At 40.8% G+C, this 26,130-nt stretch overlaps 1 protein-coding gene across 1 annotated transcript in view; it reads right to left on the bottom strand.

Moving 5' to 3' along the window:
• Nucleotides 1-26,130, bottom strand: part of AGBL1 (AGBL carboxypeptidase 1) — a 275,673-nt gene that overhangs the window by 195,413 nt on the left and 54,130 nt on the right. Inside the window, exons 12-17 of the mRNA XM_086620561.1 lie at nt 25,851-25,934; nt 24,681-24,767; nt 24,159-24,307; nt 20,740-20,827; nt 12,867-13,011; nt 9,410-9,563 (exon numbers count right to left, since the gene is read on the bottom strand). Of these exons, the coding sequence (XP_086476687.1) occupies nt 9,410-9,563; nt 12,867-13,011; nt 20,740-20,827; nt 24,159-24,307; nt 24,681-24,767; nt 25,851-25,934 (707 nt within the window). The remainder of the gene's footprint in view (nt 1-9,409; nt 9,564-12,866; nt 13,012-20,739; nt 20,828-24,158; nt 24,308-24,680; nt 24,768-25,850; nt 25,935-26,130) is intronic.

The following is a 26,130-nucleotide window of genomic DNA, read 5'->3' as shown; positions in this document are numbered from 1 at the left end:
TCCACGGGGCTGTATTTCAGTATCTCTACCAGATACACAGATTGGCCATCGGAAGCACAGCATCTGCAGGTTTTTCCGAAGTGTTTCCACCTAACGGAGAGAAAATGAAATTTTTTTTCCCCTTTTGCTAAGGCAAGAATTTGGGCCACCTATCACTCCTACGGAAGCTTGGAGCTCCACTGCCACGAGGCCAGGGCACTGGCTGTGGGACAGGCATGTTCCAAGCAGCTGGCTATAAATTTTTAAAACAATATAAGAAACACATATAACCAAACCTTTTTCAGTTTCATTCAGAATTTTCAAAGCTTTATAACAAAAATACAAGTAGTACACTCCTGTGAGAAGGAACTTCTAAGGTACTTAATAAACCAATCAAAACCTAAAATAATTAGGACTAAGATATGTCCTAGCTTAGCATTTTCAAGATGTCGAATTCATTAACATATCAGAAGAGGCTCTGATATTCTGGAAGACTGGAGCGTAGCCAGTGCTAAGCACTACCTATGTTCCAGCCCATGTCCATGAAGAAATTGCTAACTTATGCTCCAGAAAATGCTGTTGCTAATCAGAATATTCTCTGGAAAGGATATGTGAAGGTTACAAGTCTCTTAGGACAAAGATGAGACTGTTGTAACTCAAAGAAGGAAAGGTAACAGAGTAAGTGCTGAAGAGACAGCAAAAAATTCTGTAGCACTATCCCCTAAGAAGAGGACGGCTTAGAACATATCTCCAACTTTCAGAAGTAAGGCTATTTAGGAAAAAAAAACTCAAAAAACTACAGATGAATGAAAAGCAGCCACTGCAATACAAATTATCTCACTTCAGATGGCTGTTCTGCTAGCATGTTGCATAAGGCAGAGGGTGCGAGAGGGAGATTATCCTAACATTTTCTTCCTCCCTTTGGAAAAAACACCATGGTTGCCGATGCTTCAAGGGATGTTTAGCACCCTTGTTCAGCGTTTTCTGTGCATTGCTTGCTGCTTTGACTAACTGGATTCAATATATTAATATGCATTTTGCCAAGCTCACAGAAGGCTGACCGTAGTGTCAAAGCTGCCCTGAGTCAGTTCCACCGAATGCTGGGACTCAAAGAGCAGTTAACACCTCATGAAAAATACTGGACTTGGTCTGTAGACTGCCATGTGTCTGTCTCAAATTTCATGTTCCATTCAACTAACTTCCACCTATATGGCAGCACACTGGATACTTAAACAGGGACACAGTTTTGCAGGAATTTATCTGCTCTTTTTGCAACGCACTGCCACGTTGCTGCGACTAGGATATCAGAAAGAAAAGACAGAAGAGATGTTTGGCATTGAAAGGCAATCTTGAGACATTCAGAGCACACATAATCAGTGTTGTGTACCTGGAGATCATTGCTTTGGCTTCAGATGCTTGATAAACCGCCTATTTTCAAGCAGAAAAAAAATTATTGTATTCTCAATTTTGTAATTATTTACCATTGTAGATTACATGGCAATTTTATTCAGCCTTTCTTCATTACTGCATTAAAACAGGATCATGGTTTTCACAACAGCTGACTCTTCCTGTCACCAAAAACAAAGTGTTTGGTACAAAGCAACAGAGGAACTAGCACCTCTGCGTGGCACCCTTGCAAATCAGGAGCAAATCTTCAATTCAAGGGAATACACAGATACAAAACTCACTATTAGAGATGTAAGAATAAAGCAAAAAAATGTTTTTCTCCACAGTTTGCTATAATCATCATCTCACTCAATTTCTATATGCACTAAAATCTGTTGACTTTCAGGTATAATCCCAAATAAGAAATAGAGGCAGTGAAGGGATGAAAGGATAAAGCAGAACAGGTTCTGTAAATGGAATATTTTAAGGAAACATAATGCTAGTGGACTCTTTCTGCATAAGATTGCAATTTGGACCACAATAAGTACCTAGATAGCTAGAAAAACAATCTGAGACAACATCCTCTGTTCACATTCAGTGGAAATGCAGTCTAATAGGGGGGCCACCCGAGGAGTGGAGGCTTTCTTCAGTTCTTGATTTCTCTCCTAAGACTTTAATCAATAGCAGCAACAGTTCTTTCTTCTTGTGTGACACTTGCAGTGTAAAAATGCCTTTATAAAAGCCTATCAGTCCTGTTTCCAGAAAGCACTCAGCATCCAGACAAATATGGGGAACTGGATTGCTCTATATTTGGCATAGAGACATGACCTAAGGGTTCCGCAGCATTGGCTACACTGTGTGCGTGTGTGCTGGAGGAGGTACAGCATGCAAGGACACTCGAGGAAGAACAGATGCGCTTGCTGTTGTGAACTGCTACAATGCCAGGTTAGCACTCCAGCTGAATTGCTACAGGCAGTTTTTCTGGCTGCTTGAAAGATCATTACCAATCAAAGCAGGTCATTCTACCTCCCTGTTTCAACATGATTAGATGAGAGCTTCCTTTAAAGAGTGCATTTTCCTTTGGGGTGGACTAACTCCAATAAGGCGCTGATCTAATTTGATCCCTGTTTCGCTAGGAGATATGTCATCTCCAGCTTTGAAAAAGTTATTCAAGAGAAGTGAGCTTGAGCTTTTCATAATTAACATGCAACACCGGTTGCCATGCAGGGAGCAGGCACAGTTATAATAACTTGGAGTCAATAATTCATAAACTATAATGCATTATTAATCAATTATCAAGGCCTGAATTACATTTAATGAGATTAAGCTGATTGGAGCACTAAGCTGTTTGAATCATATTGATTTAATCAATGCGCTTAATTAAACTGTGTACATTTTCCACATGATCATTATTTCCCAGTATCCTGCATAAGTGGCCTCTACAATTCACATACTCTGTTGTTCTTTGCTTCGGAATTGCTCTTTGCTGCAAATTATATTTAAAGGTAAAGGGCTTTTTTCTTTCTGAGAAAAGATCAAAGTTGCAAAACAACCGTCTAAATAGCTTACGCAAGCAAATTGAGAAACATTAGAATATTTCATCCAGCGACTATGTCTTCTTAATTCTATAGGTTTAAGATGAGACCAAGTAAAGACATCTCATTAACCCCATTTTATCCCTCATTCTCTTTCTAGGAGCGTCTGCAGATTCAAAGGGCACATGCCTCCTACCATACCTATCCCAAAAATATTACTCTCTTTATCTTTAGGAAACATGCTTAGACTCAGGCAGAAAATGTGTTTCAACTCCCCAAAAGACTATGTTTAAGATAAGCAGGTGTCATTATCTCTTTATGATAATATTCATAATGGTTTCCCCAGCCTTGCATAAAGAGGATATGTGATGACAGAAGAGCAACTCAAAGTGACAGCTATTAAAGATGTAAACCCATTTGCTAGTGTCATATTTTGTTTAATTTCCCTCACCAATGCTGCTAATTAGCTGAGACATTTAGGTTTAACTTTAAACTCTGCAATTGAGCTCTATAATGCTACACACCGCTAAAAGGACACTCGTCAGGTGTGTTGACTGGGGGAAATACTCATAACACACTGCATAATTGTTATTATTAATGAGAATCACAACAGTACAATCAGCTGTGAAGAGAGCTCTGCAATTACTTTCTTTGTGATACCATAAACAACGACTGACCCACCCCACTCTGCAGAGTGACACTGTTCTCAGTGGATGCAGGATTGACCCCCATGGCAATATATGATGCTCATGTCTTTCAGCTGAGAACATAGCAATGCTGGCAGTTGTCAACTGAAGTAGTCCACTGCTGTACCACCCTCACCCATCAAAATCTTCATTCCTTTAAGGAATTCCTCTGGGACTGTTTCAGTTAGTCTTCTGTATTAGCACTACCCAGAACGGCACCTACTCTGCATCACTTCAGGGATGTCCTCGCCTCTCCCTTCTCTAACTAAAGGCAAGAGCTAACCCACCCAACTCAGTGCACAGCCAGGAAACACCTCCTGAGGAATGCTCATATGGCAAGCTCAAAACAGCACAGTGTAAACTGTCCTTCTCTGATCAGTCATTTTGTTTGATGTTTTTAATTCCATCACTCTGTTAACATAAGCAACGTATCAGTATCCTCTACTTTCTTTACTAGAAGAGAATTTTATCATTGCCTGTGTATGAGTGTTTGGATCTTTTACTTACGCTTCTTTGAAGAGTTAATCTGCCCATTTGCTCTGCCACTTACAACAGTATCCTACAGCTTGCAGGGTCTTCTCAGCTGTCTGCCAGGGAGCTTAGCAGGACACAGTTACATACTGCACATTTGCACCCATAGCACTGTGAATTAAGAGTTTGCAAACTATTGCTGTGTGTGCTGCTAACGCTGCCTTCGCTGGGTGACAAACCCAAGAAAATCAGAGCTCTGCAAGCACCTATTAACTTCATCAAGCAGGGAGTCAGTACCAAGATTTGAAGATGTATCATCCTGTTTCCTCATTTGTTTATGTTCTGAAAGACATTGGGAATTTCTCTCCCTTTGAAGGTCCCTTTAACTCCCCTCAGGCAATGTCTAAGGCTAGACCTAACATAGTCAAGAACAAAGTCACCAAAGAGTAAATGTCTGCCCAACCATTCCTTCCTCTCCACTCCCCAACTTCTTTCCTCTTCTAAGGCTCACATGTGATGATTCAATATCCAAGGGAGGTGGAACATGCAGCTTACTGCAGGTGCAAGCTTATAGAAAACTGTCTTTTGTTGTCATTGTTTTGTTGTGAGTTTTTTTTTTATGGGGTGGTGGTGGTGATTTTGTTTTTCTTTTGGGATAGTTGTTTTTTTTTTTAAGTCTGAGAAGAGCTACAGACTTCTGAGGAAAATCTCTGTGTGTGTATTACAGAAGGTCAAACCTACTGTCTAACTCTTTGTGAGAAGGAATAAGGAGGAGGGAAAGTGAAACATGGTAAAGACAGATAACAGAGGAGACAAAAAGCAGTCCCTTTGTCTCATCATTGGTGCTTCCCACACACAGCCAGAATAGAAAACTAATGGCTTTATCTTTATCACAAGACTATGGGGGATACTGCAATTGGAATGAATAGCAAGGACATCCCTCCTTGCTGGATGCTCAGTCTTCATATGATGGCAGGAAGGGCAAGTTTAAAATAAAACAACAAAAAACAAGAGTCACCCTCCTAGTTTTTATTCATACAAGTCTATGGAGCTGCAGAGCCCAGCAGAAACCACTGACCAGCCTCAGACTTCCTGTTGCAGCCTTCAGGCACCCACGGATGTTGACCAAGCGTGAATGGAAGTTATGCTGTTTGTAACTGAGCTGTTGCATGACCGAGATGCAAAGCACAGGGAGCCCGAGAGTTCCTGGCTCACTTCTTTCTTCATATCAGTCTCAGAACTGAACATTTAATTAAGATTACTCAGTACACCACTATCACATAAACGGGAGAGAGAAAGAGAGGAAGGAGAAGGGAGCCTAAAGTGAATATCAAAGCTACAGAAAACCAAGGCATAATGAAGGAAAACAGCAGCCCATTTTTCTTCCCTTCAGTACGCAGTGAATGTGCAGTGCCTGCGAGCGTGCATGGCTTATGCTTCCTATTAACAAAGCGCACGTTAATAAATGTAACTCAGACAAATTTAACCATCCTACGGCCACATTAATCAAAAGCCTGACAAGACCAATCTGAAAAAGTTGAGTAAGGAAAATAAAGCACAGCTGACACAGAGGTTGCCATGCCCTCATTGTCCCTAGCCTGCTCCCACTCTATCAGCACCTCCAGGTCAGCACCAATAACCCAGTCCCACTGGACTCTTACTGGGCTGATCACGCTGTCCTCCCAGCACTCCTCACCCACCCAACGCCTCTTCATCAGTGATGTTTCCCACTCCCCATGTATCTATGCTAGAGAAGGATTTAGCGTATTTAAGTACTATTCTGTGTAGCAGCCACAAAGTCCTGGTGAGCTTTGTTTACCTGCGGCACTGGCATTATTGAAAAGTATCTCTCAAGGTACAGATTAACAAATGTACAAAGAAGAAATAACAAATTTGACAGGAAAGCAAAATTACTATAGCTTGTGAAAACTATGAATTGGCCAGGACCAGAAAGAAAGAACGATGGCCATCAATTTTTATTCATTACCCACATGCCAAGTTCCCCAGTGCTGGAGCTCCACCTCACTTCTCAAGCTAAAGTACATATACATGGAGACCATACAAACCAAGGAGAGTTATTACTGGGAAAACCTTCACCCTTTGGTCTGTTCACATGTAACTCTAAGTTGTTGCTTTTGAGTTATGGTTTTAGATGGGAAAATACTGACAAATAGGTCCTTCCATCAGCCAAACCACTTCAGAGAAGGGCATGTCATACAAGACAAGGAAATTGCAAAGTTAACTGCTGATCAAAGCCACACAAAGCAGCACAAATTAGGCTAAGCACGTCCCCAAAAGCCATAATTAACCAAGCTGCTTAAAAAAAACAAGCACACAATCTGATTATTCAGATTTGCCTATAGGCATTCCCCACAGCATGAAACATGGTATGCTGCCTTGCTGTTCTTCCACTTGATAAAAAACAAATATTTTCATCACCTAAGAGTATTGGTGTTTACTTTCATAGTCTTGGAAACTTGAGAGAAACTGTTTTGCTTGGCCTTGACCCTCTTTCCCCAAATTTCTGCTTTAGTTCAGACAACTGGGTTTTCCACATTTTCTGTTTTGATTAAGTTCAATTGGTTCATAGACAGATCTAGGAAGTCCTCAATCTTATTACATTGCAAAGCTTCAGAGAAAGAGTTTAGTGGCACATGATTTCATGGCATTTTGGTCAGAACTACAAGCTCCCACTGAATTCATGTAAGACCACAAACCAGGGGATGAAAATAGAGGACTTTGGCCACATAATTGGGATTTGAACCCAGATGCTGAATATTACAACAGCCTGAAGTGTTCTAAACAAGTATCTGTCCAACCCATTCATAGATCCTCTACGAATCTTCCAGCAAATCTGTGCTGAATAAGCCAAGCCTTGCCTTCGCAGACAGGTGAATGACCTTTGGAAGCCTGCCAGACTCTCTTTTAATGCTGCAAAATGCATTCTGACATGTTCTGAGAATACAGGGCTCCAGAAAATGGCAATGACTCCTAATATTGTCACATTTATATCACAATAGTCCCCCAAAGCAGTGTGACTTTTGGAGTATTATTGCACTGCTCAGTCCTGTGTTGTCGTTTCCTCATGATCCTCATTTCAGCATCTGTGCCTTTCAAGTGTCTTGAATATAGGTTGTAAGTCCTGCATACACAGAGGCCATCTATTCTCCCGTGCTGTACCACACCTGGCACAACAAGGCATCAGTCCAGAGCCAGCCTCAAGGACTGTAGGTGGTACAGAGTCTACCATATTAGTAGTATATGCGATTATGTTTCCCTCTTGTGTCTGATGCTAAAAGTAAAAGCATCCTTAACTATTCCTGCTTTAGCTCCATTGGTACAGCTCTGTGATTTTCTTCCAGAGTTTGTAATCCCGATTACTGCATCTGCATGACTATAGACCTGGGCATGTTGTGGGGCTGGTCAGAAAGCAAGAATGCCATTTTACAAAAACGCCGGGGATTTTGAAATTGGTTGGTTGTGGTTTTTTGCTTTTGTATGACAAAATGCACTTTCCAGGAAGTCCTTCCAAAGCCAAAGGCACTTGAATTCAGCATTTAGCACACTTGCTCATCATGCAACTGACCCACTCCCAAGTCCTTGCTTTGATAAAACCAAACGTTAGCTTAGCTTTTGCTTTGTCTCTGCATTGGAAAAGCATACTCACCTAGGCAGAAAAACTTGTTTACTGCATGTCTCTTCTGGAGGATTCCAATCCTCAAATAAACTATTCCAACTTTCTTTCAGTTGCCCTAGTAAGACCTTCTGCCATAAGGTTTAAAAATTGCTGTCAACAGCTAACATCTAACCAGGTGATCGTCTGCAGTGTGCCAAAGGCTTCTTTATATAACCAACCTCCCCCAACACAACTCCCACCCACTGGTTTTCTGTTCTATATCATCATTACCATGGAACAAAAGTGCTTAAGGGCAGGAATTATCTCTTTATGTCAGGCATGGACAACACTCACCACAGCCAAACCTCCTAATCATGTGTTGCATGTGCTACTGCAGTGTAAATAATACTAATAATAGAAACACCAACAATCCAGTTTTCTCTGGATTTCTGCCATCAAAGCTGTGTACATGCATGCACCTTGTGAATTCCCATGTAGCCTGTACTTGGCAATTTTGATTTAAGATTTCAACCTAGAAAAGCACGTTCATTTTCAGAAATTTGCTCAATTTCTAATAAAATTATTATAATAAAAAGGTATGAGCTCAGGATGATTACACTGTAATGTCAGCATAACTGCAGTCACTGTGCTCTAAACCTGAACTAGGAAAGAGTAATAATTTTCATCAACACTGATATTTGAGCTTCCTTTTAGTTTATACATATAGCATGGACGTTATGAGGAGTCCTAATCATATAGCACCACATAACCCTGAAAGAAGAATTCTGCAATGAGAAACATGGTTCATACCACAGAATTCTTTTGAATACTTCTAGCCTAAGATCTTGGTGAGATAATGATATGTATTTGCTTAACATCCACAAAAAGATCTTAAGGCAATTTAAATATCCACAGTCCCTCAAAGTTCTCAACCTGTGTTATAGACGTGAGAAGAGCAGAGATCAAAAAGTTAGTTTATGCCTTGTTACTGAATCAAAGTCAACTTACATATGAGTAGCTAGTCGTTTAGGCTCTCAAATCAAAGCTAATCCCATGTGATTCTAACCAGAATCTTCTTATCAGTTACCTGGTATCTTAATTTTGTTATTCATGGCCACTGACGGTCTAAATCTTTGACTTTCACAATGAAAAACAACCAGTTCTAGATGTAACACCGCAGTTATGACATTTACCATTAGATAATACACCATCAGATAGGACTCGGATAGAATGCAAGGAGCTATATTGTAGCCAGATGGATCTACCAGGCATGTTGAAGGAGGTGGAATTCCACCAGAACACTTCAATCGCTGTTCACAGCTGGGAAAGAGTGATCTTGTACTTTTTTTTTTTTCCCCCCAAGTTTGAGACCTCAAACTAAATAAATCATTTCAATTTGGAACATCAACCAAATAAAATAATTAAAATTTCTCTTTAAACTAATTATTTGAATGCAATTTCTTGCTATGGGATATATTTGATATTGAACTTAGTGATTGTTTCAGATCATTAAAGAAAAATTTGAAGTAAAAAATGGTGTCAGCTCTCCTCTCTCTTCCATGTAAATCTGCAGTTTCAAAAAGCATTGTAATTGGATATTCCTGGTATTTAGATTTCTTTTTCCAATGTGAGAAAGGCAAGAAAATCAACATATTCACAAAACAGGTTGTCATTGCCACTGCTGACATGACCACAAGTCGCCAGCATCTTTTTTAATGCTTCATTTGGCTACTTACAGAACTGCTCCAAGTGGTCTCTTTTTTTAGATTCTGGCATAGCAGTGATCGTGAGCAATGGGCATGGGTTTCCTCCTAGCGTCTGGCAGAGCGTCTGATGCCTCCAGTAAACCTTCTTGGGGTTCCTATTTTGTTCCAGGATATCAAGATGGGACTGAGAAAGAAGCGAGGAAGCAGATTTATAAATGAGTTCACGGTCTATAAAATCTGATTTTATTCCACTAGCTGTATGTTATTATTGGTACTAATTTCATCTCTTGCTAACTTCCCAGCTTCTCTCTCCTGCCAGTTAGCATCATCACCTTTTACATCTCACAAACATGCACAACCCATTCAGAATACATCCCAGTTCACTGAAGCTGCACAGGACTATTTACTCTTATATCACAACCTAGTTGAAGATGTCTCTGCTACTTGCTGGGAGGTTGGACTAGATGACCTTTAAAAGCCCCTTCCAACCTAAACTATTCTATGATCTATCTAAACAGTTCCTACGTGCTTTTCTTATTAGTGTAAAGAAATTTCTATGCATACATGAAGTCCGAAAGAGAACTACCTACTCCTTAAGTTTCAATAGGGACTGTGTAAAAATGTGAGAAAACTCGCCATTTTTAAGCATTTATAGAACTGGCTGGTTAGCTGTCAATCATACGTCAGTGAAGCTCAGGAACAACTCCACACCAGAGGCAGTCAAAAAGTTTACATCGAAACAACGTTTTTGTAAAATCAGTAGGGGGAAATTTAAAGAGGTTCTTTCTAAGTCGTTATTTAAAAATGAAATTTTATTCCCCCCCGCCCTGCAAAGTTTATGGCAGTTTTAAAAAATTCTGAAGTCCAACAGCATCTTGAGAAATTTGAGAAAAAGAACTAACAGCTTAAAAAAATGACTTTTTGGAACAAATTCTGATTGCCTCATTAGACACATAGCCACTTGCCACCCACACACCAGATGACGTGTAGTTCTCTCTGTTTACATTGTAATTGCAAGTGGCAAGACGGGTGTAAGCAATCCCATCACGGGGTGTTTCTAAGTGTTGTGGAACACCACTTGTCTCTCAATTGGTAGAAATAGGTATAGTAAAGCATACACGCTTGTCCTAACAGCAGTTTAACTAAACCACACGAATTCACTGAACAACCCTTATATGATAAATTTTGTTTCTACAAGTCAGGGCTAAATTTTAATCAACGTTTATGGGGCAAGATATTCCTGTTCCTCAAACCTTAGAGCTCGCCCTCTTTCAGACTGCTTTCCAAGTATCCATTTGAACGGAAACACAGAACTGAAATTTACAGTCATTTATGTCATAAAACAATTAACATACTGCTCTATAAAGTAAATTCAATTATTAGACTCGTCTGACGATCTCGCATAGATACAGAGAACTCAATATAATCGTTTACTTATGTTCCTGGTTCCCAGTGAAGCTTAATTGGGTATAGCTGCCACAGAGATTTCGGCTAGATATCCAAACAATTAACACTGTGATGTAAAAATAGATAAATTACTGTTCATAAAATAAATGTAATTACTAATGGACAAGAAGTAATGAACTGCAGAGTGCATCCAGTTCAAATAAGATTCTGCAATGTGTATTTCCTGTAAATATGTCTGTAACTATTAAATATATATGATATTTTAAAACATTTTCAAATTACTAACTCAACGTACAAGTTTATCTTCTTCCCCAAAGCACTATGTATTTAATTGAGCCCTTGGGTTCGTAATCACTTTTAATTTACTACTGATATGCAAAACCAACATACTTCACCAATGGACAAATGCTTTAAAATGAAATCTGCTAGTGCACAAACCTGCTTTGCTTTATTTATCGAGGAAATTAAAGTAACGTAGAAACATGTAAATTGCATCACTCAACATTTTAAACTGGTCCAAGCAAAGAAGCTTTTTAGAATTATTAGAGGCAACAATTTCGCTTTTGCTAAAGAGGTGGACATGACAATCTATCAATCTTTTCCATCCATTATTCCCATTTACCAAACTTTATGGCCCTTTCTGAGTCTGAGTTCATTTAAACTTTTCCTAGAACAAAATTCCCTTGAACTTCAATAAGCATTTTATTTGAAGAGGTACTGAAATACTTCGAGACTTGGCCCTGCAAATCTAGGAATAGCATCTTTTTCATCTCTATTCTATTCATTCAGGAGCAGGTGAGATACTCAGGGATCCCCAGAGCATACGAACTCTCCAAGTCTCTCTTGCTTTTGTGCCAGCAGAAGCTAGAAATCAATAACAGTAAAATAATGATGAGGCACTGCATTTCTGTAAAGTATGGCGGTGAATAAGTCTACCCAATTCTTCAGTATCACATTTGTCTTTTCCCCTGGAGACTGTAGTACATACTTGCCTTCAAGGCTACAGGTCAAACCCTGCTACCAGCATACTCTCTTCCTCATTGATTTTGAGGAGTAACTGGTACCCATAAGCCTAATGAGAAGTGAGCTGGCAAGCATAGCTTGGACTCTGAAGGCTTGACTGGCCCTCTCCCAGATATTGGAAGCAGTTTCTTTGAACATCTTATAACGGGATGCAAACCAGTTGACAAGAAACTGTTGTTTGAGTGGGAGCAGCATGGCTAGTAAGTGGGAGAGGACATTGTCTCCCTTGAAAGCATAGTCTTTCATATTTCGTAATAGCAAACTGATATAATTGCAAAAAATAGAGTAAGTCCAAGCTTCACCAACCCACAGCAACACTTATTGCCTAGAAAAAGTGCTAGCAATGGAAACTGGGGGGAAAAGGAAGGGGAACAGAACTACCGGAACTGTGTGTCATCTTTTTCAATAACACCTTTCTCATTTTTAACAGCAAAGCAAAGCTACTTCCGAACCTATTAATTTCCCTTCTTCTATCCTACCTTCCTTTCAGACCTTGGGCTCTCGTACATCAATCATAGAGAAAGCTCATTGGATGCATTTCCCAGAAAATTCCCTTACCATCCACCCCTGGCCAGAAAAGGCTGTAGAAAACAAATCCTTCCCCAGGAAGCAAACTTGGTACAACTCAATAATACAATTTACACCTTAGACTTGTATTCTTTTAGTTTCTGTGCTGACAGCACTGGTGGGAGTGTCACAAATGCCTACTGACACTCCAGCTGGCACAGAGGTCACAGCTGACAAAGCATTCAAATGATGTCCAGCACTGTGGCACTGCTGGGTGCAGCTCTGAAAGCTGAGCTGTTACCTTGTCAGGAGGAGGAGCAGGCAAGCATTCACTTCTGACTTGTCATTATCTTTAGCTACCTGTTTCTCACTCCAGGCAAACGGAGACATCTTTGGTTTGCATTATCTTCTGACTGGTATAAGCACTAGTGCTTTGTACCCCAGATTATCCCATACAGAAATTTCTCTACACTGTCTCAAAATCTCATACCCAAGGCAGCTCCAAACCGTCAGACCAATAAGCTTATCTGGTTGGACACATCAATATTACCATCATTGTGGAGTAAGTGTAGGGATAATGGTAGGCCAGATAGCAGACATCATCTTTGTGAGGGAATTTGATACTGAAGGTGAGCGTGTAGTAGCATTTTCCTCTCATGCCTTCTCCTGCAGCTGCACTGCAGTAGTAGTGGTTTCTGGAAAAAGAGGAAAGTAGACGGTTATAGCTTCTAGGTGCATGTTTGGAGCAGCCACGAAAGAACTAAGCATTCAGAGAAGTGTCTACTCCGAATGAGTTTGTCTCGCGCTGCAGGTGGGCTCCATACTCAACCAGTCATTGCACCAAGACTGGGAAATCCCTGTAGAAGTACAATGAATCCAATCCCAACAATGAATAGGTACAAAAATATAACACAGTGCTAAACAACATCCAGCAACACACCTCCAGGCTACGCGAAAGAAGGAAGGTTAGAGAAGCCATGGCTCCACTAGACAGAGATGGAAACAGGATCACGATGGTAAGTAGACCGAGGTGATACACCAGATTCAAGGGTGTCTTGGGACCCACATGGTACACAAAGACTGGCAGGGAGTTAAGAGGCAGAACTGCGTGTGGCAGTACTAGGTACAACCAGTCACATGCCGCTGATGGATGAGAGCACTCCCATAGGAAAATAACAGTTTCATTTTGTGGAGGTGCAAATAAGAAGCCAGCTGGTACTAGTTCACATAGCACAGTCCAGACATATTCAAACTAATGCATTCAGCTAACACCACTGTATTGCTTCCTACATCTGAATTACCTCGCTCAGAGATGCAGGTACCTATTCACAGCCCTGAACAATGCCATGTGAAAGCATTCTGTGAAAGCCTGGAGATTTAGAAAGTATGAATACCCTACCAAACCAACCATTCGGTTCCACCACAGGAAGAAAAGGGATACTCTAGAAATAATTAAAAAAAGAAAATAAATGGGACACAAGAATATTTAAAATATCATGAAGGTTTTTTCTTGAGTAGAAGAGTTGGTTTGAGTAGAGACTGCACACAGAGTAGAAACCTCATGCATATTTGCAGGTTATAAGCTACCCAAAAAATCCTTATGGATCCCTCCTTTTTGAAGACTTGAGCCTCTCCCTGTCAGGGAGCAGTGAGGACCAGTTGCTCCCTAAAAACAAGGAGCTGAGCTTGATAAGGAAGCCAGCAGAGCAGGGGCCTCACCAGCCAGGGCCCCCTCCCACAGTACCTGAGCAGGTCACGCCTAGGCTAGTGGGGTGCATACATGTTCAACCACACATCCAGATCATCAGACCAGCTTGTGGTGATGAAGCAGACCTGGGTCAAGCCAGGAGGTCTGTCAGGATCCAGATCACCGGAGTTCATAGCAAAGCCTCACTACAACAGAGCTCAGAGAGGGACTGAGTGGCCAGGAGAGAGCTCAAACAGAGCTCCTGGGCCCATGGGCAGAGGGTGCGGGTGGGGGCCCTGGGTAGGCTGGTCAGGGTCATCAAGGTCTACTAGTGCACTCAGGCCTTCACGCTCCTTTAATTTAAACTCCAACACCTTAAAGTGAGCTTCTCAATCTAGTCCCAGCATCAGCTCCCTTGCAGGAGACTTACTCTGATAAATAACTTTCGGCTGAGTAAGAAAGTTTTCTTTCAGCCGAGATGAAGAGACAATTCATGCACTTTAGGGAGAAGCCTCACGGCAAATCGCATCCATAAATACATTTCAAACAATATTTTTCCCACATTGCACCAATTATGCTGTTGCCGAACCTTCTGATTCTGAAGAACTGTGAGGTTTCTTTGACAAATGTTATCATCAATGTTGCATTAAAATGCAAAATAGAAGAGGCAACCAAAAGATGCAATTTCAGCTCCTGAAATTTACAATACTAGTTTATTTTGCTGCTGTTCATTTTTATTCAAAGGGGTGGAGAGAAAAGATAATTATTCTTGTCAAATTCTCCAAAATAATCAGCTCTTTTTCATAAAGACGACACAATACAATGCTGCTGAGTTTTCACCTGAATTTAATAGTCAGGAACCTGTGGGGTGAGTGATACTGACTGGATCAATAGATAGTACAGGAACACTGAGTCACACTGGCAAACTGAAAAGCCTCTGATTTTATTCTCAGCTGAACCCTTCACCCCAACATTTCTTTTGCAAATAAACCACCTTAATATTGGACAAAGAGACTCAGAGGGGGGAAAAAAAATAATGTAATGAACTCACAAATATAGAAACATCTACTTAGCTATTACATATGTGTTTCAGTGGATCCAGGATTTCTTTTTAAGTCAGCACAATGACATTTAAACCTAGTTACTGTTAATTTTGACAGTGAAGGATAATTAAGAACCATTTCTTGTATAGTGCATAAAGAAACTACTCATCTCCATAGCCTCTATTACACTCAGTGTCACTTGGATGGTTAGATGACCTTATTCATAAAGAACTGTCACAAAGTGCTGAGATCTTCTGAGTCCTCACCTCCAAATTCGCATTTTTAGTCAGAGGTGTGGGAGGAAGCAGGTCTTTGTGGGCAGATGCTGCCTAAATAATATCTTACAAACACATTAGGGAAAGTATTCCCACCTGTCCATAACGCTCCAGTAAAGGCTTCTCCCTCTATAGTCTGTAATTGTGCAGCCAAAAATCTCTCTCCTGTCTAAAATGCCACTTAACTCGGAGGTTTTACACCACCAGACACCTCTGACCTTGATGCTATGCTGAGAGTCAATGGTCCTTACTCCTGACAGTGCTCAGATGCCATGATCCTGAGGGCACCGATGCACAGCATGCTCGCTGAACTGCTTAGCAGCACGTTTCATTCTTGTTCTGAGCACCTCTGCGGTTCCAGAAAACTGCTCGCCCAGAGCAGGTATTTCTGACCTTTGAATCACTTCTTGACACCTACTTCAATCTATAGCAAACCATCTGGTAGCATCAGGAAGTTCACAAGTGGCTTTGTGAGGCTTCAATATTCTTTCCTCATGCATTGAAAAGAAAAACCACCCGTGTGTAAGAAAAGTAAATGATCATGTATTCCTACTGCATATAATCTGGTCTCCTTGCAATCCATCATACAATGCAGTAGCTCTGACCCTTTTAAAAAGAAACCTAAAAAAATAGCATTTTTCCTCCTTGCCTCCCTCTCCTACTGCTGTCACCCCAAGATGACTCTATTGCCTTCTTGTTCCTCCACCTTTTTCATCACAACACTTTACCATACCAGCATGAAGCCCAATTAATAAGCAAGGAAGAGAGAAGGAAAAAAAGACTCTAGCAACATCTGATCCTCACACTACCTTATTTGTGTTCTCTTTCAAAAAATGTTCACAAAGTCTCACATGCTTTCTAGAAACTAATACTAAGAGATCAGTGTGGGTTTTTTAATCAGCATGCAAGCTGTAGCTACTGTGCCTTTCATTCACTTTATAATAGTTAAATCATTTTGTTTGCTGTTCTCCTTCAGAAACAATGTACAGGTAGTATATTTCTAGCATAGCTGTGATGGAAAGATAATAATAATACTAATCACTTACTCTGAACAATAATTTTTTTAGCTTAAAAGACCTTTGCAAGCACTATCTCATTAAAACCTGCTTCCAATTTATCTCTTCCCATTCTTTGGGTGACAGGTAAGTGACTAATTTTCCATCCTTTATAGAGAAGGAAACTGAGACACAGACAGGTGAAGCCACTTGGCCAAAGATATAGACAGGTCACTAAAGGAGCTGGATTGTAACCCAGGAATTCAAAAGCACCAAGTGATACGAGAACACCACCTCTTGGTCATCTCTTCTTTAGACTTCCTGTCTGAAGCATTTAGTATAGTAAAAAGCACTGATAGGTAATGGAATACAGCATTGTACCAGGTTAGACTAAAACAGTCAAAGAAAGTATCAATACTCGAGATTTCCAGGTCATTTCAAAACAGAGTCCAAATGGAAAGTAAAATATTTATCACTTCTAATCTGCTGATGGATTTTCTTTGTCCAAAATCCTTCTACTGCCTGGAGTCTGGTGTCCTCGTTTTACATGCCCTGACCTTACATCTCCAAGCATGGCTGCTAAGTGCAATATGCTTCAGTAACACCCTGCTTCATATCATGAAGAAAGCAGTATTGAACAATTTACAAGGAATAGCTGTTATTTTGGGATCTATGACATTGGAAACTGGAAAATGCACAACACAACTTCCTTTTCAAGGGCCAAAGCCATGCTGAGACATCTTTATTGCCAAGATTACAGGCAGAATCCCAGTCAAAGCAGAATATTCCCACAGACATCTTACTATTAAGGCTTTCAGTCGTATTGTAAAGGTCAGGTGCTCTCAGACTGAGACCGGTGTCTCAGCCCTCCCTTGTAGATATCATTAGAACTGAGAGGTGGCCTGCTAATGCTATGAAGATGATTTCATCTAATATGATTATAAAGATGCTGAAGGGAAGAGAGAAGACCTAGTTCTAACACTGCTATGATCACCAAACAGCCAAGTCTTTAGTGGCGAGCTGAGAACAAAACACTCCATGTACCTCATTACTATCTGTGATCTGACTATTGTCTGGAAAAGCTGGAGGTTAGATAATATGCTTAGAATGAGCCATGAAACCAAAGGCACAAGCGCATTGTTGCCAATTCAGCATGCTGCCATTGTTCCTTAAATAATTTGCCGGAAAGGAATATTATTCAGCACATAAAAGCTGCCAAGACAGCAAGTGAATTAGATGATCTTACAGTAACTCTGTTTATCACGGGTGTATCCTGTCACTTCACAGAGAGGCAATAAAATAGAGCAGAAGTGTCACTCAGCTGCCTTTTGACAAGAGCACTGCTAATACTCCCCGTAACATAAAAACTCTCGTGAGACATATGGGAGGGGTGTGCGATGACAGAGCTGTGCCACAACATTCATCTTTATGAGTGAACTATCCCATCGTCAGTGACGATGAATGTCAGCAAAGATCAGCCAACGTGCATCACCCAGACATCGTGCAAATGTGCCTTTCCTCCCACTGTCCCTCAGCTCAGAGGTTGCTTTCAATAACAAATTTGCAAAAAATAACAAGATTGCAAAAGCAATTAAGGGCATCTTTGAGTACCTCCTTATTTTTGCAAATATAACGCTTTTCCCAAACTTATTAATAACTCCTGGTAAAAGTAACTAGATGAGGTTCCCTTCAAAATCTGGCAGTCCCACCCCAGGATATCTGTGACCAGAGTGAATGGAAATGAAGTGAGCTGCTTTCCCCACAACACAAGCAGCATGATACCCCTATTGCAATCCCATCTCCTCCTATTCTGAGCCAAAGTCTGAGCAAATTCAAACATGCTTTCCTCACATTCCCTCCCCACAGTACAACTTCTCATGACTGGGAATCTCTCCTGTAATCACTGAAACAAAAAGATTTGAGCTTCAGTAGAGTTAAAAGTGCATATATATGTATGTTTATGCACGTTCTTGTATATACAAGAACATGCATAAACCTGGAATAAACAATAAATGAGACAGGCAACAAGTAGTTACCCTAGATGAATTTGTTGACATATAATTCAATGTACAGTTAGAAAACACAGAATATTCCAAATCAATAAACTGCATTCTCTCACTTATTCTGAGCAAGAATCTGATTACAAGCTTAATTGTACAATCATGGCTTAATCTCAGAAGTCAGCTGCTGTTTTATCACTGCACAATAACTGCCTAGTTAATGACACGAGAAGCCACTGCTATGGTAATGAGCATGTTAAGTTTTCCCAACCAGATGCCAATACTCACAGAAGTCAGAGGTTACAGGCATGCAAAGGGAAGCCACTGCACCACGATACGTTAGCTCTTGAGATAGAAAAGGTTAGGTGAATAAAGGTTAGTGAAGAGTATTTGGAACAAAATAAAATAGCTGCTCTCTCCCACAAAAAAATAAATTGAAGAGATTACAATAGGTATTTGGAATGACTTGGAACTTTTTGGTATCAACACAAGTTTGAGGCTCTGCTACTTCTGGAAGGTAGCCCACTGACAGTATTTCAGTTTATTGTCTCATCAAATCCACTTGTGAACATAACCACCTCTGAACCTTAACAGCAAAATTGTGAACTACAACCCAAATACAATTTCTTACAAAGAAAAAGTCCATTATTTCACATCAGTTTCTAAAATCAGCCTCAGCACATGAGTTCATGAAGAAAGGAGTACCATTTAGAACATCAGAAAAGTTCAGCTCTAATCCAGAGAGCACTACTCACCATGCCAGACAATCATTATTGTTAATTGTGTTAATACATTTCTGTTTTTTTTGTATTTCCCTGCCCATCTGCAATCATTGGGTAGCCCAAGCTCTGTTCTCCAACTGCCAAGCATTTGAGGCAAAGACTGGACTTTTGTTTTGTTTATACAGCACTTAATACAGTACCCATAGAGTCCTGAGACATTTTGGTGATGCAAATTAGTGAATAGGAATCATGATACAAAACAATATATGAATTAGAAGAACATCAAAAAAAAAACAATGGGAAGACTTGTCACTCAAGCATTCTCAGCCCCAGCTTTCAGGTTGTGACAGGTAAGGCCAGGATAAAATAGTTAACTAACCCCAAATGTCACAGTATTTGGTTACAAAGTATGTTGACTTCACCCATGATGCTCTAACCGTTCATCCTCAATGTATGACCTCTTTTTTGCAGTGCAGTGTTCCTCTTCCAGGCTGCATCATTTCCAGACGTTCCACTCACAGGCACTCGACTGAACATATTTACTCACACCTGTAATTTTCCTACTTCTTCTGTTCTGTCCCTCAGCCTTCAACTCTGCACAGATTTTGTAATGCAAAACATACCAATTATTCTAGTCCTGAAAACCCTTTCAATCATCATCTTTAAAATAGTTAATAAATGTTGTGGATAACATTCTGGAAGCCTTGAGAAAATAAAGCAGGGTTTATTCAACCTACTGAAACCCCAATCTCCACACTTCTCTCCTTTGACTGTAATAACCGGAATGATACAGGGATCAGTTTTCTGCATGGAAATGAGATACCTGGGTGAAAATATTTCTTACATGAGTCAAGCTCCAGCTCAGAGATAAGTTAAAGATTAGACTGATCTAGTGGTTTTATTCTGAGGCTCTGACACACTGCAGAAACAGCCTGAAACAGGGAACTTCCATAAATACCAGCCCTGAGCTTGTCAGAACTCCTTTACACCACTGTTGCCTGCCCCAGTAGAAAGACAGAAGTTCCCATATGACAGTGAGTAAGGCTCACCTCTACTGTTTCTGCTATAGGACAAGGTTTATAAACAGTGCTGGGGTGCCAGTAAGTGTGGTCCACAAAGCAGTTTGCCTTCTAGGATTTGAATTCCAGCTTCGCAGAGAAGGGAAGCTGGTGAAGATACTGAGGCACAGAGATAGATTCACAAACAAATAAAGGTGTATTTGTATCTGTCTATTTTCACCTATACACACATCCCCTATGTATGTGCTAACCCTTTAAGCTCCTTAGCTCCTACATCTCTTACAAGAGTTGATGTATGCAAAAGAAGAACAATGATCCCATCCAGGTCATTTCTTCTGGACAGGAGAAAAAGCCACCTAACACTACCTTTGTGAGTTAAGCTTCCTTCTACTCCTGGCCTGCATCAGCAAGGTTTGAGCAGTCCCCATTCCCTTTCCTCCTCCCTCCTCCTGGGGAAATGAATTCTGCGCATCTCCTGTTTCTCCCCAGGCATGTAATACAGACATCTCACTTGTAGCTGTTTTCCGAAGGTGGAAGCACATAACACATTGAACTAGCACCAATTTAGAGACATATGAAATAGGTGACACTGGTGGTCAGAGGTTAACAACATCAATACAGTTAACGGGAAAGGAACAGAGGGGAAAGAAAGCCACCAATTATTCACCAAAAATGTACTTACTTGTAGTAGCAGATATCATGGCCTGCCCGAAGCCAGCAAGGCCTGCCCTGGAGGGCTTCCTTCACTGAGTACATGACCAGCTGCATGCCTACATAAAACAAGACAGTTTCAAGTGACAAGACGTCCCCGGCTAGAAAATACAAGGATGGAGAGGAAAAGGGTAAACAACAAGCATCGTTATTTCATATCTGTGCTCTCTCTGCAGATAGTTTATGCAGAGTTACAGAGAGAACACATTTCCCAAAGCCCCATGCTTTGTTCTGATACAGCCATGTCTGTACAAAATACATCTCCAGAAGAATTGAGCTGAATGGAGTTCATTAGAAAATAAATTATCCTACTGGCCTTTGCAAAGACGGACTTCAAGCCGCACTGTTTACAGAGACACAAAGAGAAAGGAGAGAAGAACAGGAATCAAGATATCAACAAGATCAGTAATTTGGTTTGTCCAATATTTTATGCTTGGCTGCACTATTGTTGAAACCTTAGTCCTACCACAGCATTAGAGATCTCTGGTGCATCTAGTACAGTACCCTCAGAAAGTATCAAGCAAAACTAGAAGAAGGTTTTAAATTTGCCATCAGATCTAAGTAATACCTAAATAAATATGAAAAATGCTGATAACTGTAGCAACTATCTTTGTACCATACTATACCAAAGATGACTTCTTTCCTGACCTCCAAAACATTACCATTTCATGCCCCAAGGTACGAGACTTTCTCTGATCTGAACTGCGCACACGTTACTCAGAGCTCCATGAAACCAGCCCATCTGCAGGCAGTTTTTGTATCAAATCCCTTTGCTCCACACGCCTGCCTGCCCTTTCACGGATACGGTAAGGGTTCTGCCCTCACCAGAGCAGCTCTCTGCATGGGGTGTCCCTGGTGAGGTGCTGGCAGTGGGGGGCTGCAGGGGTGGTGCCAACCAGCTCCAGCGGACCCTGCACAGCCACGGCTCAGCCCAGCAATGCTGCCAGCAGCACTTCTGTGAAAGCATATTTAAGAAAGAGAAAAACGCCCTTTCAAGTATTTGTGCATGTTGATAAGTTGTCCCCTGAGCCTTCTCTTGGCTAGTCTTGTGCTGGGAGGAGGTGATGCTTGAAAGTCATTAATAGTGATAACATATTTGCATAAGCAGCTATTCAGTTTCCCTTCTTCCTTTGGGTTTCTCTGTGAAACTCTCCAGCACTTTAAGAGCTGGCAAGTGTACCAGCAGAAACACGTTCCCAGCTCACCTTTGGCTGTAGTGTGGGGTAGCACTAACCAGCCTACAGCTCAGAGTAGCCTCTATATTGCTGTTTCCTGATCCAGAACTGTGAGCCACATACAAGAAGCAATTGTCTTTGGTTCCAGGACACAGACCACAGTGAGTTCTGAGACACAGGCTTGCCCAGAAGCCCAGTTCATCAGACAAGGGATGTGAGGCTCAGGGTCTGCAGTGCTTTCAACATCCTAAACTCCAGCTCCTGCCCTTCCCTGTTAGTCCAAAGGACACACACAAGAAAGTGCCTCAGATCTATAGCTGATGCTGGTCTGCCATCTCATTTTAATTTAAAAAAAAAAATCAAATTGAAAACCCAGTTTTCGTTTCCACTTTCCCTATGGAAACATTCAGTTTTAGAAAACATACACAGATCAGACTTCTGATGAAATCTCATTATTTCCCATGGTAGAATAAGTTAGAGGAAGAGAGGGAGAAGGGGAGAGGTAGAGGCTGTACCTCCTGACTTGCTCTGCTCCTGGTCACAACTATTTCATTAAATATCCTTTTTGCTGGGTTGAAAGTTACACAGTGCCATCTAACCAAAGGCAAAAGGAAAGGGGTAAAATCAAAACAGATCAGTAACCAGGAGCTGTAAAGTATTATCACCCATGGCACTTTGGCATTACATGACAACAGGAAGCTTTTAGTATTACGTGACGGGCATCAGCCCAGGAAAGCACAGAGGGAATGTAGTGAATAAACAACATCTCTTACCAACAGTCTGTGTAAATATCACGTATGTGCTGGAAGGGGCAGTGAGCCTTGCTCAGCCAAGCCAGATAAGCTAGAGCTTCACTGCTCTCTCCAAACAATTCTTCTGTGTGTTATTTCTGCTGCTCTAACAGCCAGCCCCACGTACAACCCATGGCTTAGCCTCCCTCCTTAAACCGGATGGCAGTTTCACATTTTCCTTCCAAACATATTTTTCATTGCATGCTTGAATATGCGAGTCATGTACAATTTCAGGTGCACAAAATGAGATTATAAATGCTGACAACAGCCAAACTAGCAGATAAAAAATAACCTTCCACCAATAATAGCCAGAATCTCTAGCTGTGAAGCTGCTAGTGTCTGTATCAGAAGTTGGATTGAGGTTTTAAAGTAGGACCTCAACGTATTTCATTTTCAGGCTGCTACCAGCCTGAAACACACACTACACTGAATCGTTTGGTAATTCAGAATAAGATGACAAAAATTAATTTTCATTTGGGATCTATATTAATACTTGAACTCCAGCCCTTAGGGTTAAAGAGCAAATGCTTTATAATTCATTACGCCACTCGTTCAGGCAGTTTCACAAACACAAATGACAAGTCATTCCAGCTCCTAGTGCTATTTGTTTTAGGTACGTTGATCCTGAGAAAGTTCTCCTGGTGATGTCGAAGGCTGTATCCACAGGGCTTCAGAGGAATGCAAAGTCTGATATTAGGGGTTTATTAAACACACTGTGTCAGGTTTTTAGCTGGTGTAAATTAAGACAGCTCCATGGAAACAAATAAAAAAACCCTAGCCTATACCAGCTAAGAATTCAACCCACAGTCTCCAAGCAGAAGAAATAATTTCTCTTCTAAAATGATCATTGAACACTGGGATTTGCCCTGCCTATTTCTGAGCAATGGCACCTTCCTCCTGAACCATAGACTATGACAGGAGCTCTAAAAGAGCCAGGAACAGAATTTTCATTAGTATCAGCAGAAGTCTCAGCAGGTCTAAAGTCAGAGATGTCCTTCTGGATAAGCCCAAAGAATCATAAATATTTGGTTTGACGATTATCTACATTTATTAAAATCTTAGAAGTACTTTCCAATCCTATGCTGCTCATTCAATTCCAAGAGATTACCCTTTTTTTCCCCCCTCTATCCCAACCCCAGTGCCATTCTTCCTCAGTTCTGGTCTCTAAAAACTGAGCAATGACATATTTTTCCCCACAAATCCTTTCCTAGGTCTCAATATTCAGCTCACTCCTCAGTCCTCCTGAGGACAGAGAAGGGTCCTTTGACAAATCTAAGGCAATTCTTTTAGTGGATTTCGGGGCAGATAAGATTAAACTTACAATCTCCCTTATACTTATAGACATAGAAAGTTCAAAACTTTTATGGCATTAAAATGACATTATTGCGAACAGAAGACTACGTCAATTCCCCAAAAACTCATACCATAATTAAATTGGCTATTGAACTTCTCACAGTTGATAATATTGAAGCGATAGGAAGCTGCTAATTTCATGTCGCGGACTTCAAAGTAGAACCATTGGTGATGCTGGTTGCCGTTCACATCTGCATTCATAATTAAGTCATACTCAAACCTGCAAAGAAAGACCAGAAAAAACAGTGACCACAAACACCTCACCAATCTGCCACTGAACGTGCTGAGGAGAGCAAGCTGTGCAATCAAATTCGTTAATATCCCAGGACAGTCAAAGAACACCATCAAACTAGTGGTGCCCAAACACACTGTTAAACATCCACGTTCTGTTAGTCATGTCAAAACATTTTGAGCTCTGTTTCCTCACTCCCATTACTTTCATGACATCTAGGTATTGGCAGGCACGATAAGCTCTGCATTATATGACCTGCTTCCCTGGCCAATCCTTTCCAAACCAAGGAGAACTCCAGCATTTCACGCTGTGCTCGCAGCAGAAAGGCTGGCTGGGACACAGCCACTGCAGGCATACTTACTCACGCACTTGGATGGCTTTGCGAAGGTTTCCCGATTCAAACTTGGAGAAGAATGTCAGACAGCCTGGAGCACTTGGGCTTGAGTGACTGCAATGAATCAAAGCAAGGATACCTACAGCAGGTTGCTTCAAAGACAAGCCTTCCCTAGCACCTTTTGTACGCTAATATAGGACTTTACAGTTTTTTCTTTATAAGCAAGAAACTAAGAAGTAGTAAGAGGTGAGCAAATCCATAATCTTCCTACCCAATGCAGCATTCTTCTCTACTGTTTCTTAGTGATTCTAAATCATATCTTCTTTTACTTTCCTAATACTCCCTGTTGTCCCAGTTCATATTCATTTTCTTTATTCTAATTACTTTCCCCACCGAGTTACTCATTAATTAGTTGCACAAGGCAGTTTTATACAATCACTATATATTTACTCTTCCCTCATCTATATAATTTCTTTATCTAAAGGTTAGAAACTGTTGAATTCATCTTGAACAACTTCACAGCTTTCTCCTACCTCAAGACTGTCCTTCACCTTTTTTCCTTTAAAAAAGATTCTGAGTCACTCATCCTTCCTCTGAATGCAATTTCTTCAAATTTGGGACCCTCTCAACTGCCCTGTGCTACATCTTCTCAAAGACCACAACTGCTGGCCATAGTTGAGCACTTAAAACTGTTCACAAGGCTGTTTTAAGAACGTTTTACGTTTTCAGAAGCCTTTTGTAAGTGCCAAACCTTTCAGGGTACATCTACAGCCTGTGCCGCTGGCTGTACAGACGCTCAAGTGCACTCTCAATAGGACGTGTGGCTTCAGGATGTGGAGAGACCGCATCTGGATTCACAGGTACAATTCCCAGCATTAGCCTGCATGCTTCTGTTCCAAATCACGACATGCAACTCAGACGTATTCAGGGACACCATGCAGTCCCTTTGACGTACGTATTTTCTTGTTCTGTCTGTAAGTTTTGAGGGTCTCTTGCTCCAGTGACTTCCACAACAAATCCTTTCCCCAGAGCCACACTCTAGGAATCTATTCCTCCTGTATATTTTTCCTGTTGGGCCTTTACCTCCTAGATTATTTCTTGTATACTTTTATCAGAGCTGAACAAGTAAACTGAGCTCGCTATCTCACCCAGCACTGGCAGTGCCCCTGGTTACTGTACTCAGTTCAAGTTACCCACCTGGGCTCGTCTAAATCGAAAACCGTTCTGCCTATCACATCGCCCGGCTGGATTAAGCGGCGAACATCATCTAGTACTTTTTCCCTGGGAAAAAATAAAAGAGCAAATTGTAATGACACTGTGAGAAATCTCAGTATAGGGAAAGCTTGTAGAAGAAATATGAAGAGACTTAGGAAATCTTTTGAAGGACCAGTAAGAAAGAGGAATTCCATATGTTAATTCAAGGTGATTTTCTTTTTTTTTTTTTGTGTATATATTATTTTTTTTTTAACCATAAGAA

Source organism: Tauraco erythrolophus, chromosome 14, assembly GCF_009769465.1.
Source record: "Tauraco erythrolophus isolate bTauEry1 chromosome 14, bTauEry1.pri, whole genome shotgun sequence".
NCBI lineage: Eukaryota > Metazoa > Chordata > Aves > Musophagiformes > Musophagidae > Tauraco > Tauraco erythrolophus.
This window is presented reverse-complemented; position numbering and strand designations above follow the sequence as displayed.